This window comes from Kryptolebias marmoratus, linkage group LG16, assembly GCF_001649575.2.
Source record: "Kryptolebias marmoratus isolate JLee-2015 linkage group LG16, ASM164957v2, whole genome shotgun sequence".
Classification (NCBI taxonomy): Eukaryota; Metazoa; Chordata; class Actinopteri; order Cyprinodontiformes; family Rivulidae; genus Kryptolebias; species Kryptolebias marmoratus.
Window position 1 is genome coordinate 9,811,497 of NC_051445.1, and position 21,189 is coordinate 9,832,685.

The window sequence follows — 21,189 nt, forward strand, 5'->3', positions numbered from 1 at the left end:
TCTACGTGACCTTTTAAATACACTGTATCTGATCAGTTAGCCAGTACACTAAAACCTACGTTCTTCTTATATTCGGGTTTTTTAAAATCAACGATTACGATAAACTACAATCTGGTTGACGCTGAATGCAAAATGGGAAAAAAATATTTGATGCAAAACATTTGCCCAGCAGTGTAGGCCTGTTTCTATTACTGGGACGCTCGAGTTGACGAAAAGGAAAGTAAAGAAATGAGAATGGAGCTGATGATTCACTTTCATGAATATCTATCAGAGCCAGAATTCATGTTATCGCTGTGCTCATTCTCAGGCTCCTGCCGAAGCCCTGATTTGGTAACGTTAACCAGTGTTTGTGAACGTAAATGACTGGCAGTGACGGAGTACAATGAGTGACGGGTGGTTTGGGTGTTGCAGTTTTGCCATTTCGGTTTCAAAACAACAACCAGAGCTTCCTTGAAAGATACTGACAATATTTGTAAACAAGAAGCTGTAGTTTGTGGAAAAATTATTTAAAAAGTTCCATTTTTATTTGGTCAAAATATATCAATATAGAAATTTTAATTTTTACTGCAACAAAGGTAGTTTGCCCCTTTTTTTGTGTAATTCAAATCTATGTTTATCCTCTGAATAGTTTGTTTTTTGTCAAAATGAATACCGTCACAATCTGTTACAGAGGGTATTTGACTTAGAAGAAGAAGAAAACAGATAAAAGTAAAGAGAATCCGTGGGAGGAAGTGGGGCTCCCTGTTTACATCTCTGCCTTACAGTTTCCAGGCTGACAAATTCAGACCGCATCAAAGTCTAGCTTCTAGCTGAAGTCACATGATCGTCAGAGGAACTACCCAGGACGCCACCTCCATCCTCACCCACGGCCTCATATATAAACCTCGTAACCTCAGTGAGAAGAAAGCACATTGAAAAAGAAACCTTCAGGAGGGAAAGCAAAGACCGAATCGGGTGAAGTTTGAGGATTTACTTAAGCTTAAGTTTCAAAACAGCAGCGACAAATAAAGATGTTGGTGAAGGTTATCATCTCCGCAGGGATCTTTCTTCTCCTGTCGGGTAATTTTTTAACAGTTTTGCCATAACCTTTTCGTAAAATGTATATTGTTTTTTGTTCAGAGACTGATTTTGTGTTTCTTCTCTAGGAGTAAGATGTGAGCTTGCAGAGGTGCTTGTTGAGGCAGGATCTCAGGCTTCTCTGCCCTGTAAATGTAGCAGGACACCCTGCCATCCTGCCGCCATCACATGGAGCAAAGACAAGACCGGGTAAGAATACCTCTGAGCCACTCTCCACTTCTGCTTCTCCGTCCAGCCCCATGAATCCATCTCTACACAGTCATATCTGCATGACCCCTGACTCTGGGTGTTTGTTGTAATGCAGCACGATCTGGAGAAAGCAAAGCAGCGGTCTGCAGTTCTGGGGCTCCAACTGGCTTGAGAAGGGCAACCAGCGCGTGCGATGCCCTCACAGCAAGTTCGCTCAAGGGGACTACAGCCTCCAGATTAACAACGTGAAGGAGGAGGACGGAGGACTTTACTCTTGTACGGTGCAAATTGGAGACCATTTCACTGACAAACACTTTGTCATGCTCCGAATTATTCAGGGTAAGAAACTGAGGTTTTTATTGTGCACGCTTGCTCTAAATTGTTATAAAAGAGCGAAAACAATCGACTCAAAACATACTGATTGCTGTACAAGAGATATTTAGTTTGAAATGCTTGTTAAAACCTTTTAATGACAAAGTAAACACTGCACAGCTCAGAATAATTACTGTACTCAGCTTTTTTTCAGATAACTGTAAATGAACATGATAAATCTCATCTCATCTTGTCTTCCTTACAGTGTCCATCTCTCCATCGGCGCCTGTATGGGGGGACATAGTGTCAGTCACTTGTAGTGTAACACCTTGGCTGAATACAGCTTACATGAAGTGGATGTTGAACAACAGACCATTTTTGCCTGAGAGTGGATCGATCACAAACAGTCATAGTAGTGTCGTGAAAGAAAGCGCGAGCGATAAGCTCACAGGAAACTGGACCTGTGTAATTAACTCCAAGAAGAAGGAGTGGCGAGCAACTGCAACGCTGATGGTTCGAGGTGAGATACTGAAAAAAACTGAATTCAATTAAGAGATGTAGTTGGTAGATTTTACTTTAAAATCTCAACATTTCTGTTTTTACAGGAATCAGCCAACCATCCAAAAGTGATACCAAAATGTATGCTGCGGTGGGGTCTGCGTTCACTCTCCCCTGCGTCTTCTCTCCCGGGTTAACCGTTACCAGGGCGGTTTTAGAGAAGACAGATGTCCAGAAACGTCCTGCTCTCAGCAACAAGTCTCCTGATTCGACATCCTTAGATCAGTCTTTAACAATCCAGGAAGTTACGCTTGAGGATCAGGGCAACTACAGATGTGCAGCGACTGTGAGAGGACACAGTCTGAGTCGAAAAATGCAGCTGGTCGTTGCTCAAAGTAAGTCTACATTACCTAAGCTCAAAGACAAAAAAAATCACATCTTTTACTTTTTGTCATTAGAAACATTTACTGTAAATCTCTTTTTTCTCCCCTCAGTTGTCCAGTCAAACAAGAAAAGCTCCGTGACGCTGACCTGCCAGCTGACTGACGCCAGCAAAGTCATAGACTACAAGTGGGTCCACGTGACCTATGACCTCAACGGCACCAGGTCGGAGAGCTCCATCGTGGAGGGACCTACCATTTCCTTAAAGGACAACTGGGGCGAATGGACGTGTCGTTACTATGGGAAAGAAGGCATTCTGGGGAACATAACCACCCAGGTTCAGATGATGAGTAAGTTATTTTCTTTTAGATTTTATAATAAGCTGAATATCAAAATATAAATATTATCATCACTGGGAACACTGGAAAATGTTTAGCTGATGTTTCTTTTGTTTTATGTTCTTTTTTCTCAGGTGGTCAAAGTGGAAAAAGATCAAGTGCCCCAGGGAACACCGGCACCGTGATCGGACTCAGTTTTCTCCTCGTCATTCTGCTGCTGGTTCTCGCTCAGATGTACAAAAATCACCAAAGGGTAAGAAAACGCAGCTTTTTACACACTCTGTGCTCAGCTTTACGGGAAATTTGTGAATTTTTTCGTTCACATTTTTTGACACACGATCTAAAATCTTGCATGTAAAATAAGGTTTTTAAGCATTTCTATAATTAATTCTGTTTTTTTTCTTTTTCTCCACAGAGGAAAAGAATCTTCCAGTATCCTGCGCTGGAGACCATCGTTCACACCGTCTCCAACGAGCGCGACGAGAAAGAAAGGAACCGAGTGAAGGAATAAAAGACACAACAAAACAAGAGTGAAACTTTTCTTTACTGCCTCCACTAAACTGGGAGGCCTTTATTTGCACAGATCTTTGTAAATATTCTTAGAGCAGACTTTTGTAGCAGTAACTGTTCAAATTATAAAATAATTCAAACTGTAAACTTGCTTTATATTAGCTGTATATATTTGTTTCAAAATGTTTTACAAATAAAGTGCACTTAACAGAAATCAATCCTTTGTACAATCAAAATTCCTCTGCTTAATGAAAATATTTTGATAATATTGACATAAATAAAATGTAAACTAACTATAAAAAAAAACTTTGGCCACAAATATTTGCATTATTCTAAATATATTACATTATTTTACATACATTACAAAAGATTTGTTTTCATAAATTTACACACTGAAGATTTTTTTCTGCGTGTCAAATTATTTGTGCATAAAAACAACCTTTTATTATGTTTGCAAATATCTATTTACACCTTTATGTGCTTTGGAATTTCCTGAAAAATCATCGTTTTGTTGATCTTACGCTCGACAGCCTAAAGTCTGAGCAGACCGATTGCTCAGTGTTTCAGATTCGGCTCAGTTACTGTAAAGCTACACTTGACTACATTCGCCGTCTTCCTGACATTCTTGGAGACCCCATTTGGGCTTGACTCCCTCCGAAGGTCCTGGACCTTTAGGATTCAGGTGAATCAGGACTTCCTCGTCATCTACGCACCAGCCCGCCCAGTCCACGTTTTCACCATCCAGAAAGACGGTGCTGAAAGAAAGACAGAACGACAAAACTGAGCATTATTTCAACATTTACGGTGCAACCATTGTTTTTACTGATGGTGCATTTTAGAGTCAGTAAATGCAACACATTTCTGAGAAGCAAAAGTAAGTTAAAGGACTTTTTTCTTAGCTAGGAATTAGAGTTCTGCATTCAAACTTAATCTAAAACTACATCACTGTAAGGATCAAAGTACATTCTTATAGCTACTGAATTATTAGCAGTGATCATTAAAGTGTGTTGTGTGAACATGTGTCTCACTGTGTCTCACTGTGTCTCATGTGTCTCATGTGTCACTGTGGTAATGAGGACTTCAGGATGTTGTGGTTAGAAACATGAGTGAGACAGGAATTTTAAATTTCCTTTCTCACAGAAAATTCTGTCTGCTACCAGCCCAAACACTCATTTCACAACAGGAGGTGTGACAGATTTAGATATTTAAAAAAATCCCTGGAGCTCTTTACATTACAGCGTGGTAATACAGTGGTAACAGCGAGATAACAGGTCAGTATGTGGTTGATGTTTAGGTTATTTAGTTTATTTACCAAAGTAACACCCAAATAACCACACGCCACTAAGACTGAGTACATCAAACTAACATCCTGAGATTTATGCACCAGGAACAGTCAGTTTAAAGATCATAAAGCTTTTTTTTTTTCAATCAGTGTAAAGTTTTGATAAGAAAACTGCTATAAGGTGGAACAAATGTGGTAATAATAAGGTAATATTTTCAAAATGTAACTAATGTGAGAAGTCAAAAATAGTTGTAATTAAACACATTCATCCCTTTTAAATTACTACACAATACTATGATTTGATACGCTAGGACATGATATTATATGTTTTACTCTGCTGTCACTTCAGGGAAACTTGTTTTCTCCTCCTATAGTCAAACATCTTTATGCTTGTTGGTTTTGTTTGAAGGTTTTGGTGCAGAAACTGGACGGATGCTGTCTGTTACAGGAAACCAGTTATGGTAGCTTTCATGTAATAATCATGAATGATAAATTACCTTTAGGTTTAAAGTCTCATTGTAATATTTACCATAAAAACAAATATTAAACAACACAAAACCTTTTTCTGATGCTAGTAACTTAAACAACCTCATTGAAAATAAATATCAAACCCAGAAGTTATGTTGAAGTTAAAGTAGCTAACGTAGTTTCTGAATGTATAAAGTTTTCATTGTACATATTTTATTAATTATCATTAAATGGAATACTCCAAGTGTTTTAGTTTTTGTTTTAGAGTACAATGTACTATTACCATGAAATAAGTACCACAGATGTTTCCTGGTTGTAAATAATAATAAATAACTGAAAGTATTATCTTAAAACAAAAGAACGATTGACAAAACAGCATAAACGTCATCTCAATGTGAATATATTCAACTTGTTTAGACTTTTTTATGTTAAAAGTAAACTACCCTCCAAACTTTTCTAAACATCTCTTATAATACATTTTATATTATTAGGAAATCATTACCCTGCTTTTCATTATGTTGCCAATTTTATTAGCACAATATTGCACCAGTTTGATAATGTTCCGCTAGCTGATTATTGAATTATTACCACGATATGACAGTTCTATTAACAAACTTGTCTTTAAAGTCTGTGCCTGTTGTATTGGACCTTTTTCCTCTGTGGTCTAAACGTCAGTAGGACTACATTACCATGATGTATTCAGCGTTACTGCAGGGTAATTACCTGATTATTAACCCTAGGCTACCATTTCATTACGAGGTAAAGTGTGACAAAAAGTCCAAATAATCATGGAAACGAGGCAGAAAAACTGCACATTGATGTCTTGATTTGATGGCACAATGAGTTAAACACGTGAACCGAAGCGCTCAGACTGCTGGAGGGTTTGAAGTCATGGCACAAAGTATCTGTTTTGGCAAACTGCGTTCAAGCAAAGCGTGTTTGAGCATCAGATAATCACCAGTTGAATCAAACGCGCCACGAACTGTCTGTAAAAGTTGAGGTCAGTGGAAAACTTTATGTTGCAGATGAATCTACGTGCTGATCTGTGGCTTTCAGAGTTTCACAAGCTTTGTTTCTCATTATTAACCTGATTAACAACAAAAGACAGCTACTGCTATGCATTAATTTTACTTTTCTGAACTGTAACACATAAAAAAAAATGCTTTTATCAGTGCCTCGTCCTGCAACATGTGAAGGTTCTGGCAATAAAAGCACCAATCAACAAAGTGTTTCAGCCATGTTTGTTACAGTTTTTCTACTTTTATTTGTTAAAGCAATGCTTTAATTTGTGTGATATTATTGCATTTTATTTTAGAGTTTTCAGCACACTTTCTGACAGGTCAGGACTGCAGGTCGGCCAGTTCACGTTGGAAAAACAAAATGACCCCATTCCACCACAGAGCCTGGACTTTGGACTCATTGCTACTAAAAGTCTCTGGATTTTTAACACAAGCTTCCTATTTTGTTCAATAAGTGAATCTGTGAGTTGACATTGTGTTATTTGTATTTAATTCTCCCAAAGTAGTTTCCCAAGTGGTTATATCAATAACTTCATGGCAGCAGGACTTGATCCTGTGTTTGAGGAGTTACCGATTACAGGTGTCCATTTTCATTGAAGCTTTGCATTTTTAACACTTAAAATCCTCCAGATTCTTCAAATTTTTTTCATTTTACGCACTGTTTTCTTTGCACAGTCTCTACATGTTTCCAGCCTGTTCTCATTTGAAATTTTAGGTTGCAAAGAAGCTTGCAGAGGAGGCGTAAATGTAATCGTCGACTAATTTGCGGTTGGTTGTTTGATCTGCAGACTGAAGGCCTGAAAGAGAGTCTGCGATAAATCAGCTGATAAGACTTCTCGACATGTCTGAACTATTGCTAAACTAAGGCCCTGTTTACTGGTGAATACATGGACTTTAGTTTGTATTTACAATGAGGTTGGGTTGTTGCTGCATGTTGAAAACAGTGAGGAACATAAGCAGCACTCCGCTGTCCGCCATTATTACCGTTGTTGATGTACTCCTGCATGGGCAGGACAGCTAATGACTGGAGCTGTCGTGTGCATGTGCGATTTAACACGTTGCAACTTCCTTTGAGATGCAAAAGGAGGGTCTGAAAAGTTTCTCTCTGAGACCAGGGTTCAAAACGTTTCAGTGTCAGATAGTCCGACTGCTGTTTTCATGTAAATGAACGGATGAACTGCAGCAGAAATGTTCCATTTTCACTGAAACAATCCCCCCTTTTGACAGATGTGATCATTTTTTTATGTTCATTACGTAGAATTGATCTACATTATTCATTAGGACAGTCTTTACAAAACTTCAAGATGAAAAAAAGGTTCACAAATTAAACCAGTCAGATCTCCACTTTTAAAAATAAACCCTCTGTGGATTAAACAAACTTGGGAGAGTAATTACAATAAATTAAGTTAATTATAACATTAGAGTAAGATTTGAAAAACTCCAGCAACATCTTTTTTTTTACCTTTGTCTTGTCAAAGGAAAGTAAATACTAAACCAGTACTTCTGTTATTATTAGGTCTACTTAAGAAATCTGCAGGGTTTTTTTAATTGCAAGTGATGTTTCATCTATTTTATTTCCGTTTAATACTTGGCTTCATTGTGTTTGGAAACTTCTTGAGAAATTATTCTATTTGATTTGCTGAATTCGAAACCAAACCAAAAAGCGCATGGGTGTGTCACCCATTCCGTTTTTCAAGACAAAAAGGACTTTGACGAGTTTATTTTTATTCAAGCATTTATACTGTAGTATTTCTTTGCAAAATCCTGGGAAACCACAGCCTGTAAACATGTAACATGTTTGTGGTTTTTTTTCTGTGAAATCTGTTGAAATCTTTTGGTTTTTGCCTTTTTTTAAATTTACATTAATGTGTTAGTAGAACTTTACTATATGAAGCAAAACCTTTTTTATAAACTATACATTATGTTGATTAACCAAAGGGCATGGCATGAACGAAATTAAAGAGACTTTTTTATACTGACCTGCTGCTCTTGTCGTCTTCATCCCCGTCCACCAGCTGCTCCTTCCACCTCATGCTCACCGTGGAGGATCTGGGTCTGATCAGCTTCACCTCCCTGTCCTCCGTGTCTCTGCCGCCCTCACTGGGTGTGGGTGAGGGGGCAGGATTGTACGGCGGGTAATGAGTCTGGTACTTGGCCCTCAGAGTGGATGTTTTTACATTGTTCTCTCTTTTGAGGATGGTTTTGTCTTTCCCCCTTTCCTTGGCTCTTTCCAAGAGGCCCTCCACAGAAGAGGCGTTTGGAGCAAATCCTGAGCTGGAGGGGTCGTCTTCTTGAGGGGACGCGTGCAAGCTAGTGGAGGGTCCACGGACCGGCTGCCTTCCTTCGTTTATCATGTTGGGACTAGAGGAACTCCTCAGGTTCTTCATTTTAGGCTTTATGCTCTGGGGGGTCATATCTGGCAGCTCAGATTCAGAAAGGTTTTGAATGTCTGGAGAGATTCTGTGGTACTTGTTCAGGTATGTGTTGTAGCTCGGCTTGGGGCTCACTTTGGGCACCTGCTGGGAATCGGAGCCAAAGGCCGCAGGAAGAGAGTTTCTCTTGATGTTTGTGTTGCACTCAGAGTCTGAATTCGAAGAGCTGTTTGAAGCAGACGCAGGTCGTCCCGAGTCCTGGAGGAACGGCTTCAATATCGTGGTCGAGGGGCTCGGATTTGTGCTCCCGTGCCTCCTCTTTTGTAACCTGGGAGACTTTAGGTTCTGCGGGAAGCTCCAGACATCGAGAGATGCGTCTGAAACTCCAGACTGACTGGAGAAGTTTTCCCGGTTGTCCTGAGTCACAAGCTGCAAATCTGAATTGCTCCTTGTCAATATTCTTTTGTCCCCCTGCGGTCCTGAAAACATGTCGCTGGAGATTTGAGGCTTTTGCGGAAGCGATAAAGTGCTCTCTTCATCTGTCGGGTAGTCAACATCTGGTAGTTCATGTGGGAGAAAATTGGGTCGTCTCACTTTGTTGGTTCCTGATAGATCTGGAGGTTTATTTTGAAGGAAATTATTATATTTTGAAACAAGAGGAGACCTCATACTGATCGAAGTCTCAACAATTTTGTTTTCTTCTTCTGACTGGTTTACATCCAGATCTCTTCTTTCCATTTCTATCCATTCAGGTCCTTTGACTAATTGCCACTGACCCAGACCACCTAATTTATTGACTTTGTTGCTCCTCTTTAAACCTGATACAGTGTTGTTCGTGGGGCCCTCATTTGGAGACTGGTTCTGCTCTGCTTCTATAAATCCATTTATTGTGGGATACTTGTTTAAAACATCAGTAAGTTCCTCCATTAAACTCTTTTTATTTGGCATCGTTGGAAGTTTTTCTTCTAATTTCATGTCCTCCATCTTGATGTCTTCAATAGGTTTGGTCTTCAGTTGAAGCTCTTTCGTTTTGTTCTTCTGCTCTCTCAGGTTCATCAGGTTTACCTGACGATAAAGTAACAGCAGTCAAAAAAGCATTCAACGGATTTAGATTTATATTAAAAACTTTGACATGCAAGGCAGCTGGCACTTCTTCAAAAAATGCGTACATTTGCTTATTAATTTAATCATAAGTTGTGAATCTGAATCTTTGTCTTTAAATGGCTCCAACATTTAACATTTTTTATGCTGTATATACATTTTTACTTGAAAAAAAAATGATATGACATTGATTATCTCAGCATTGCATAAATATTTGAACCCTGTTAAGATATTTTAAACTGTCTGGGAGTTTCTGTCCTCACTGATGATGCTTAAGTAAATATTTCCACTTAAATCATTTGAAGAAGTTTGCACAAGTTATCACCAGATTTCCTTCATGATTTCTAGATTAGAAATGTTTTTATATTTGTTAAAGACAATCAATCTACGGCTTGTTGAGATAATTTAAAGTTTGCCTTTCCTAAAACTGCAACCATATTGTTTTTATAAGTTGTGGTATGAAGGCGTCAGACGTTACCCTCGCCTGGTGGATGGTGGAGACCCACGTGGAGCACCGATCCGAGCTGCTCGCCACAAGTATGAGGATATTCATGGCGGACTGAAGCTCACCTACTTCCACCAGAACAAACGAACCTGAGAGAAAGACCCAAAAAATCATATTAAAAGATTGTTTTATGCAAGTTTCTGCCGTCCTGTCAGAGCGTCACTCACAGCCATCCTTCAGTGTATAGCAGTACATCCTGTCAAGGGCCAGAGGAGGTCGGACCACCTTCAGTCGATCCCCTTTCTTCTGAACTTTAGTCAGAAGGAGCACGTCTGAGAAGAGCAGAGCCACCAGGTCCAGCTGTGTTACGACAAGGAAACAAGACAATATGACAAAACTGAACTGAAAATATCCGTTTAAAAACAGAGAGCAACGAGTTGGCTCACTTTGCTGTCTTTTCGGCCCCGAACCTTCAGGTTCTCCTCCAGCAGCAGCTTACGGATGACTTCAGGACCCACTCCTCTGATGGGGAGCGTGAGGTCGAACTGGCAGACCTTTTTGACGTACTGTCGACCACAAACAATCATCAGAGACAAGCTTCTGTATACTTTCTCAGATCGCCTAAAACCTAAGCTTTCGTATGTTTGAAAATCTTCTATTTTAAGGCGTATAGCCCTTTTCTGACCCTTTTACAGCACTCAGATTCACCTTTGCTTTGTTTACATTGAATGTGGACCCACATTTCTAAACTGCATTGAATATATCTGGAAAACCAAAGGATTAAACCCTTTCAAACTGAACTAGTTGATACAGTTCAGGATAAACTCTTTTAATGTTTTTGATTTCATATTTTGCAGTTAGTACCTGTAAAATATTTTACTATAGAACAAAAAATATGTTATAATGTTAGTATTATGGTTAAAAAGTCAATAAAAGTACAAAAAAGTTGCAAAACAAGTACAAAGTGGGTCAAAAAGAGCCAAAAAAACACATAAACTGTAACAAACTAAAATGAAAAACCACAGAAGAACAATGAACTACAAACAGATGAAATATGTCAATAAAAATACATTTAGGAACAACAAACTACTTAGACGCAAAAATATAAAATGATATGAAACATATAAATCAGCTGTTAAGAGACACAAAACAACAACAAAATAAAATATACACCAACTGCAGAGACTTAAAACAACTGTTCAAATAATCAAAAAGAGACAATAAATGGTCACGTAGATGCTTTTTTTTTTACCGTATCGATTTCTTCATTTAGTCCCTCCACCTCATACCCCTCCAACCTCTGCGCAGAGATGGAGAGCGCGACCTCGTCATCTTTCAGCTGCATGTAGTCGTTGATGCTTTCTAAAAACCTCTTCACGCTGGACAGCTGGAGAGGAGCAAACAGAAGGACGGCTGGTGTGAGGGAAATACGTTGCCTCTGCGAAGGACAAGTCTTTGTGCAGAACCAAATCCTCACCATCCTTCTGAGAGCCTGTTGCACATGAGGTTCCTGGGTGTTTTCGAGCACACTTAGGAGCATCAGGGGGTATTTCGTGATCCTCACGTGTGGTTTAGCCTGCATGTCTCCAAGCCGCATCCGCAGACACAACGGGTGTTCCTCCACCCACTGAACACATTAAAAAAACACAGAAAAATGGTCTCAAGAAGGTATTTTAAACCGCAGTGTAATTTTTTTTATGTAAATAGAACGGCATGCTTTTGATGATGATCTCAACCACTCTGAACATCTGTGGGATCAACTTGGGCATTTGTTTCAGAGAAAGCAACACAACCACAAAGGCTGGCTTGTGACAAAGTCTAGTTGAAAAATACGATGCCATCCCACAGCAGTGTGTGACCAAGCTGGAGCCAGGCTGTTGTGGCTGGGTATGGTTCCTCCACATGCTACTATGGCCACTGTTTGTTAAATGAATACATTGTTTAATTGCCAATATGTCTTGTATCTTCAGACTTCAATCATTCAACTCAATAAATGACACCAAACAAAGGTCAGTATCAGAATAAGGTGTTTGGCAGAGAAGATTTGGTCAGTTTTTTATGGGCGTGATCCACACACTCAACCCACAAGTTATTTTCCTAACAAATGTGGTTTCATTTATGAGGAAATAAATAGGATTCCCACTGCTATAAGATTTATTGCCAAGAAGTGCTGTTAGAATAAAGAAATTATTAACCAAACACAAAGTTCTTTACTTTTTGTGCTAAGTTTATATCACTAACCTTTGAAGAACAAAATAAAAAAAGCTCATTCTGTTAATTCAGGACGTGCTTGTCCCTCTATTTCCGTATACGTCCGTTATTCAGACTGGTGATCTAAAAAGCTCTTTCGGCTGAATCATTTGCAGAATATGTTGGTGTAACAAGTGATTATTTTAGCCAGTAAGCACTTTTGACAAGTCGCCCACATGATTATGAAAACATTGCAAACAAAACATTATGCATTTTATTCAGTGAGGAGCTTTTCAGTGTCACATTCATCATATGGAGCACTGATACTGCAGCAAGCCGTTTGAGCATTTTTTTATTAGCCTTAATATTGAAAATATGCTTAACGGGCTTGCTGGAGTTGACTGCTTCGGTATACCTGCACAAAAGCAGCAAACTGTGGATTGGTCTCCATCTGCCTGCGTGCAAAGTCGAGATTATTCTCCTCCTCCCAGCAGTAATCATGGTAGGCAGAGAAACGCTCACGGAACTGCAGAGAAAAGACAAACAACTCAGACCTGCAGACTCACATTCTCATTTAAACACCGCTTTAATGCCGTTGCTGCTTCAGTTTAAAACCATCTCATTTTCTGCGCATGTCAATTTCATGCAGATTTTGAAAACAGAAGATTGTTTTTATGTTTGTGTCCTGAAAGAGGAACATTTTATCTTGCCCACACTTTAAACTGTGGGTGTTTTTACAGGATGTGACTGTGACTTCACATACAATGGAAAGTTGAAATGAACAAGATTTATACATTTAAAACATATATATATATATTTAAAAAGAACCCCCCAAAACTTTTTTTCTTTAAATGTGGAAAATATTTGTACATTTCAAAACACATCTGAAGCCCTTTGAGATGCTTTGAGTTTGAGTTATGTGTATTTTTATTGTATTTGAGCTCTCCTCCTTTGCTTTCATGTTCACATTTTGCACAGCACTTTGGTCAGCGATGGTTGTTTTTATTTTAAACTTTGATTTAACTTGTGACCTGCAGACAGTGAGCTCATACCTGCAGGCAACCAGCCTCCAGCCTCGTGGGGTCAAAAGGTTTGCCCGTCATTCGTACTTCTTGTAGCATGGGATAGACCACTTCCTGCCAAAACAGCTGGTGAGCTTGGAGGATAGCGGGGAGGTTGGAGAAAAGCAGCTCAGGGGTCACCTGCGTTACAAGAAGAAGCCAGGTCAAAAATAAAAATCAGAGTGTTAGCGTTTAACCACCCTGTTCTGTGGTATTTTCCGTCTTATCAGTGGAAACACATTGTTTTGCTCGTTGTTCCACTTGCTCTCTCGACTTGTATTCTGTCTCAGCTGGTATGCAGAGCAGTGGAAAATAGGCCTGCGTGATATGTGTGTATGTTGTGCAGCAGCTTTGTGGTATTCCAGTCAAACTTGTGCTTTCTGCAGACTAACCTCCTGGAGAAATTCACGCTGGTGCAGGTTATGGAGAGCTGAGATCACAAACTGTGAAAGGCAGATACACATTTATTAAACATCCTGTCGAAGAATCCCTCCTCCGCTCTGACATACATAGAGATATCGAAAGCCAGAAGGCCAGACACACGTGAAAAGTCACATGTCTTTGGCACTGCTGGGGTTCCATAGTGAGAGACAGAGAGACATCTCACGTCTTTGATGATCTTCAGCTTGTTGATGTAGGTGAGCTCAGTGTGAACAAACTCCCACAGCGCCGCCTGCTGGTTCCTCTGCATCTTACTCATCGTCTGTTTATGAAGTCAAATCAAAGGGAGAGCACAGAGAAACATGAAGGAGAGGTATGGTAATGATATTTGGAGAATGTGTAATATGTGCACACTGAGGAGGTATTACATAACAAGGAGGGGCGGGGAAAATGACCACAATCTTTATAAAAATAAAGGAATAGGAATCCTCTAAAGCAGGGGTGTCAAACTCAGTTACACAAAGGGGTTAAAATTATAAACTTGGTCCTAGCAAAAGGTCAATCCTGGGTTTTAGATGTAATATGTCAAATCACTTGCATAGAAATATCAAACACCTTTTCCTCGAAACATTATATAGTATTTAGAATAAACATACTTTAATGAAAAGAAAAATAGATCAAACTTTAAAAGATTTTAGCATTTGCCTCTTTATGAATTTTTCTCCATTATAACAGCTTAAAAGCCATCAACAAAACTCAGATTATACAGCTACCAATAAGACGAAAATACAAAACAAGACTGTTACTCTGATGAACGTTAACTCAAGTGATTACTGAGGAGTTAAGACGTCATTTTCTTGGCTTCGAAGTAACTGTCACAAGAAGACTTCACTAAATATTTTCAGTTTTTTAAGCAAAAATGAGAAGCAATAGAGACTCGATCTGTTCCAGACTGGAGGGCCAGATCTCATCAAATTCAAATGTTTTCTTGGGGCAACCAGAGAAAATGTTACCAAGGGTAGCGTGAAAGATTTTAGCAGTTCCTTGAAAGAATGCATGTCACATGCTACTTTACATGCCAAAGTTTTAAACTAAGGCTTTGTGTGATCTGTTAGTGCTCCGAGTATGTGTTGGGGATGACTCTCAGCTACTACCACACCAAATTTTAGCTCAACTCCTAAAAAACTGACTGATTTGCAGCCATGTTTGTGTTGGCTAAGGTCGATGAGCAGTGGTGGCCATTTTGAACAAAGGTTAATCAGTTTAGACGTCCATCTATTGTTTGCTTTCTGAGAATTTCCCTAAAATCATCATCATCATATTTCATGGCAGCAGATGATAATGAAACATTTTTAGGGACTAATTTTAGCTAACCTTGTGTTGTTTTTATAACAACAAAAAGGTAACAGAGGAACTAACTATGCATATTTATGTTGGAATAGTAATAATCCTAATTTGGGCCCTGTTGTTTTCAAAAACAACAACAATACAATATTAGTAACTCCTTACCGAGTGAGAAGTCACTAAATCTGTCCAGTTCTGCTCCAGCGTGGTTCCACGACTTTCCTCCTTCCACCTCCATTTCAGGTTGTCTGGCACAGCAAAGGCCTCCAACTCCTGCTTGAACACATCCAGCTGGTCTCGCTCCTGCCAAAAAAAAAAAATGCAACCGAAAGAAAAACACCCAAAGGACAGGGAGGGAGAACAAGAAAATCTGATGTTACAACGCACCAGTGGTTCCACAGAGCTATAAGGATGTCGTGAATATTTGCGGTCTGGTAAAGTGAACTAGTGGAGCAGAACGAGTTAGTGCTGCATTGATTTAGGTGTTTGCGTGGGTGGACACGGTTACAGCATGTCTAAATCTGTTTCTTGAGAGACAACTTAATACCTCAGACGGTTTTCACACACTACCTGGTTGAACAGGCCCTGGACCGTTCTTCTGGATTTGCCTACCAAAGTTCCTCCTTTACCCAGAGTTGGAAAGTGCTTGGCTTTCCTCTGGAAATAAAAAAGATTACGTCAGACATTTGTGTAGATTTCAAGCCGGGCGTTTAACAAACAACCACAATCAATTTTTGCAGGAACATCAACAATGATTAAAAAAAAATCATATATATGTTTGTAAAACGTATACTCATTTACCCATAATTTGTTTCTGACAGTGTCACAATCGTCTTACATTCCTCATTAATTTTGTTTTTAACTTAAATACAGTAGGATGAGTAACGTCCAAGTAGATTTATATTACATTCTTCGGTGGTGCATCAGTAATGAACTCCAGAGCCAGCAAAATTTATACATTTAGCATTTTAGTAAAAAAAACATTACTCTAGTGTTCAAAATAATATATTTTAAAAGGCAAAAGTAAAAGCAGTACCACTTCACAATGAGGGCCCCTTTATAAAAACATCATAAATGTTTTATAATAGGTTATTTATTACTTTGTAAAGCATTATTTATCATTCATAAAACTGAAGCAGGATCACTATTTGGCAAGATCAAACACTATTCTCCATTTCTTAGTCATTTAAATGTTAAATATAAAACATTTGTCAGTAAGTTAGCTGTATGTATGCACTATGAACCTTTATAAAGTTATTTATGTAATACTAGAAATAAATTATGTTTACCTGGATGAATAAAAACACAGCACCTGATCTTGCTAAACGCTAAGCCTGATGTGATGTACGAACAATGTTTATAACAGTTTTATAAATGATAATTTATGCTGTATAAAGTGATTGCCAACTAATGAGTAATCTATTTGTAAATCATCAAAAAGTCCAATATAAGTGGGAAGTATAAAACACCAAAAAAGCCTTGTGTAAATTACAAGATGACCAATTTTAATACTGAAGGGTTAGTTCTGATTTCTTGAAATGTGGTTCCTTGTAAAGGTTATGATCGACTAATATCTTACCTGAGTAAGAGAATTGAAATTCAAAAGATCTGAACTACCCCTTTAAATGCTCATTTCTGTGTCATGTGAATGTCTGAGCAGCATTTTTGTGCCAAATAAAGATAAATGGAGCTGATTTTAACGACTGAAAGATTAATTTGGTGCAACAGTAAATGTATTATGCAATCTAGGCAGCATTTTAATTTTTGTTCTCTTTGAAATTTGTCCTAATTCTTCTAAAAACGTGTCTAACACTCATGAAAAGACCAGTCCTATAAAATTAGATGAACACATTGATTTGCCTAAAAACAAATTCACATAAAACACCCAGAAGTATTTCATTTAGATCATTTAAATACCAATTTGCCAAAGAAATATTTTCAAAAAATATCTTTGTGCAGCTTGTTTTTTTTTTGCTAATAATGTTTCTTTACTCAGAAATAGCCTAATATGTCTGTATTTTTTCAGATCAGATTATAAATAGTTAAAATGTGCTGGGATGAAACATTTTGCTTGAAATGTGTTGCAGTTTCACTGAATAAATCCTATATATGCAACTAAAACAGGTATTACAGTGCAATGATCTGTTTCTCCTTCCACTTGCCTGTATCGTGCCTTGGATGGACTTTTTCTCCACGGACCCCCTGCGGTTGTGGTTTATCTCTACAGCAGCCGTCGTCCCGTCAACAACATCCGACTCTCTGGTTTCTGAGTCTTTTTGCTTTTCTCCGTTCATGCTGTCTCTCCTTAGCATCAGTTCTTCTATTAACGCTCCATTCTCCCCTCCTCCGTTGTTGATATATGGCATTTTTGAGGAAAGGCTGAGGGCAAACACACAGAGTTAATAACTGCAAAAAATTTTAAAAAGTGGAGCGTGAAGAAACTTGGATTATTTTGTCACAAGAAAGCCTTTACAGAGAATAGAAGACAGACTGAAGCAACCGTTTCTTTGCCATTTTAAAGATGGAAACTGAAGGGAAGCCATAGAGATCACTCCTTCAAGCTATTTGTCAACTCTTTAGGTGTATGATAATATGAGAGAAACCACCAAAAAAGACCCAATAATTTTGCTGGCCGCCTTGGCCAGGCAGTCTTATATGCATATTGTTTTTTGTCCGCCACCAAAAGGTGAAGGTGGACAATAATGTTATTGCCTGTGTCTGTCTGTCTGTCTATTACCAACATATTTCATGAATCACTGGGCAGATTTAATGAAGCTTTCAAGAAATAATCATTGGATGTACATCTACGACCGATTAACTTTTGGATGCAATCCAAATCAAGTGACCCTAGAAAACACAAAAACGGACAAATTCAACCAGTTTTACCTACATTGAGCTAAAACTTGGCATGGTTATAGCTGAGATTTAGTCACAGCACGTACTCCAAGTGTTGTACATTAGTTTAAAGCTGTTAGAGTCAACCATGTCTTTCTGTTAGCGAAACATCTCATGAACCACAAGAAGCTCTTGGATGGATTTACTGTACATCTTCACCTGAGTAAAATGTCCTGATGCATGCTCAATAATCCAGGTAAAAAAATCTAACAAGGTTGAGTCAACCTTGTTAGATTCACCTGATTAACTTTATAAGTCAACCCAAATCAAGATGGCTGCCACAGCTCATCGATTAAACCCATCCATCCATTTTCTTTACCTGGTTTTCCATTCAGGATCATGTGGCTGGTGTCCATCTCCAGCAGTCACTGTGACAGAGGCAGGGGACAGCCTGGACAGGTCACAGGTCCATCACAGGGACAGATAGAAACAATAGAGACAAACAACCATTCACGCTCTCACTCACACCTCGGGACAACTTATAGTTATCAATTAACCTAGCATGCATATGTTTGGTTTGTGGAAGGAAACTTGAGCACCCGGAGTAAACTCGCCACAGAAAGGCCGGGAAGTAAACCAGCAGCTTTTTTTGCTGAGAGGCTTCAGCTCTAACCACTACCCAGCCGTGCCGCCCTCCTGGACATCAGCCAATGCAAAATTAGCTGATATTGAGAATAACATTATTTTCGAAGGTTTAATTATAAAAGCAACTATTTTTTCATTGAACTGTTAAATAACAAAAATATAAGAATATCAGTTGGTGATTCCCTAACTCCCATATTGCTATCTTTTTCCAAACGTCTACATATAACAACAACATAAAAAAAGATCTTTAAATTCTGTTACAGCTTTTAGTTCTGGTGTGCCGACCCGAGATTCTCAGTGGCCCCCATCTGGAAAACCCTTTAAAAGAACGTTTGGAGGTATCCCTGTTTAACATTGCTGCCAATAACTTTGTGTTTCGATTGTATGTTTTATTCTTTCCTAAAGCACAAATAAATATCTTTATATTTTTTTGTTTTTGTTTGTGTCCATTTTCAGTTTCTGCCGACAGATGGCCGAACATTTGGAGTCTGGTTTTGCTGTTACTTCTCCTTTTTTTTTTTTTTTGTGCCTGCTGCTTTTTGCATTCTCAGGATGAGGAACTGATATGAAATGAAAATTTGATGCATTTTATTAGCTTGTTTAGTTTAACATCTTTTCTACAAAGTGGCATTTTTTAATTAATTGAATTCTGATTAATTGAATTCTGGGTTTGATTCTGATTAAACCAAGAGATGGCTTCTGTTGTGGATCACTGGTGCATAAAATAAGACATGTACTAAAAAGAATGAGGGCTGTGGTGTTCAGCCTGAAGCTAAAATATAAAATAAAGCCGGGTGTGATTGTCACAGGTCGCATTTTTGTTTCATAAGTAACCGACAGGAAGTAGTTTTCCTTGTTTCACCAGCAGTATTCACAAACACAGCGTTTGATGTCAAAAATAGATCTTGTTCCAATATAAGAGCAAATAAAAGCAAAATTCAGTGACAAGATGTCAAACGAAATGCAAACACACCCACTGAACTTTATGCTTTATAGTTTGGCCCAAACCAACCCTGAGTGACAGAGCCAGAAACCCTGGGAGGTATCCTACGTCAATGAACACCTGAGGGCCCTGGTTACTTTTTAATACAAGCAGATATAAGAAAGATTAACAATGGCTGATTAATTTTTTGTAGATCTTATGACACTTCTGCATAAAAAATTCAAAAACAAGTCACTCATGCAATGAAAACTTCTCAGAAACAGTTAGGCAAACTTTGACATAAACAAGTAGAAATGTTAAAAAATATCTGACTGACTCGTTTTGTTTTGCTAAAAAGCATCTCTCTGCTGTCACTGAGACAATGAAATGACAATGCAGAAAAGCAACAGAAGCACAACAACAACAAAACAGAAGTATCTGAAAGGAAGAAAGACACAACCTGTTCCACAGTTTAGGCAAAAAAGAGGAAATCATTTTCACCTACAATGTTTGTTACCCAGTGGTTTTCTGTTTTGCTGGTTGCTTCGACAGAATAAATGCACAGCGGAGTCAACCGTGTAATCACTTTGAACACACAGAGACGCGGTTAGAACTGGACACACACAGTTTCACGTGTTTCCAGCTTTGGTTACACAAATGTGCAGGTTGTTGTGTCACTTCTGGACTCAGCTGGCAGCTTTTCACGCTGTGGCTTTAAATTACAGAAAAGAATTTATCTCATTTCTCAGGAGGCCGATGACTATCAGTGAACCACTTCACCATTTTTTTTAAAGTGCTGCTTTTATACTAAGTTGTCTCAATTCTGCTGCTGGGAGACAGCAAGAGGAAGGCTTTAGCGATACTGTAATTAGGATTGAGTAGTTTGAAGAAAAATGAAAGACACTCACATTAAACAACCTGCTCATGGAGCACTGCTAAACTTTAAAGTGCTTTCATCACATTATAATGCCTGTTTACAGTGGCAGTCTGTGTCACACAGTAAAAATGGTGAAATGTTTAAATTATTCTGGACTTGAATCACTGTCTCGATCCTGACAAAGCACCAGAGTCACAGACCTGCTGGTACTTTTACAGCCTTGATGAATCAACAAACCAATCAACAAATCCAAACACAAGTGTGACCAAATAAGGTGGAAACAACCACGTTGTGTCCCTTTTTAGGATAACACTGAAGTAAACTCTTAACTCTGAATCAGTGCTTTTTAAATAAATAAAAACCAGACTTTACCTGGGCTTGGCTGGATCCATTTTGCTTTACGCAGTCATCTTTGGTTTCTGTTAGCTTTCTCCTCCTCTCCTGCCTCTCTCTCTCTTGCACCTGACCGGGTCCCTCCCTCCTCAGGCTTTCAACTGCGAACCCAGCTCTCTCTCTGCACCCGGTCCGACGGGTACGACTGGATTCTGCAGCCAGCAAATCAGTGCTCGGGGTTGGTTGATGTGTCGCAGTGAAAGGAGCTTAATAGAGCAGAGGTGGTGACTGACCTTTTCTGAGGAAGAGCCATCGTTGCTCCGTGTCAATCAGGTTTATTGATCACCCCGAGCAAACAGGAGGGAAATCGGGGAGTTGGTTTATAAAGCAGAATGGAAAAACTGAAAAGTATGTTTGGTTAAAGAGGAATGCAACCACAGGAAAAGAAAAAAAAATGAAAAGATCATAGCTGGTTAAGGAACACATAGATCTTTTTCTCATATCTATAAGAAGAATTGAGATAAAAAAAAGTCCTCATGTTGGAATGCAGACTGGCAGCGTGCCTGCAGTTAGATACACAATTACATCCTCAAATATTTCTCCCCTTTT

General features: G+C 38.8%; 2 protein-coding genes across 3 annotated transcripts; one reads left to right on the plus strand and one right to left on the minus strand.

Moving 5' to 3' along the window:
• The first annotated feature begins 888 nt into the window (after nt 1-888).
• Nucleotides 889-3,794, plus strand: LOC108235416 (lymphocyte activation gene 3 protein). The gene is made up of 8 exons (XM_017415419.3): nt 889-1,059; nt 1,146-1,266; nt 1,382-1,605; nt 1,844-2,098; nt 2,184-2,471; nt 2,571-2,807; nt 2,930-3,048; nt 3,211-3,794. The coding sequence occupies exons 1-8, from the start codon at nt 1,011-1,013 to the stop codon at nt 3,304-3,306; spliced, it is 1,389 nt and encodes a 462-aa protein (XP_017270908.1). The 5' UTR covers nt 889-1,010; the 3' UTR covers nt 3,307-3,794.
• plekhg6 (pleckstrin homology domain containing, family G (with RhoGef domain) member 6) lies at nt 3,321-20,782 on the minus strand. Of its 2 annotated transcripts, none has more exons than XM_017415346.3 (15): nt 20,620-20,782; nt 17,131-17,347; nt 15,539-15,625; nt 15,134-15,271; nt 13,851-13,946; nt 13,636-13,686; nt 13,235-13,384; nt 12,598-12,708; nt 11,470-11,619; nt 11,245-11,379; nt 10,439-10,558; nt 10,220-10,352; nt 10,026-10,141; nt 8,055-9,511; nt 3,321-4,060 (listed from the first exon to the last, which is right to left on the minus strand). In XM_017415346.3, exons 1-15 carry the CDS (start codon nt 20,637-20,639, stop codon nt 3,895-3,897), a joined length of 3,147 nt encoding a protein of 1,048 aa, XP_017270835.1. In that variant the 5' UTR covers nt 20,640-20,782; the 3' UTR covers nt 3,321-3,894. The 2 variants fall into 2 exon arrangements, with proteins under 2 accessions (XP_017270835.1, XP_037836439.1); XM_037980511.1 differs by lacking the exon at nt 20,620-20,782 and adding an exon at nt 18,183-20,597.
• Between the last annotated feature and the right edge of the window lie 407 nt (nt 20,783-21,189).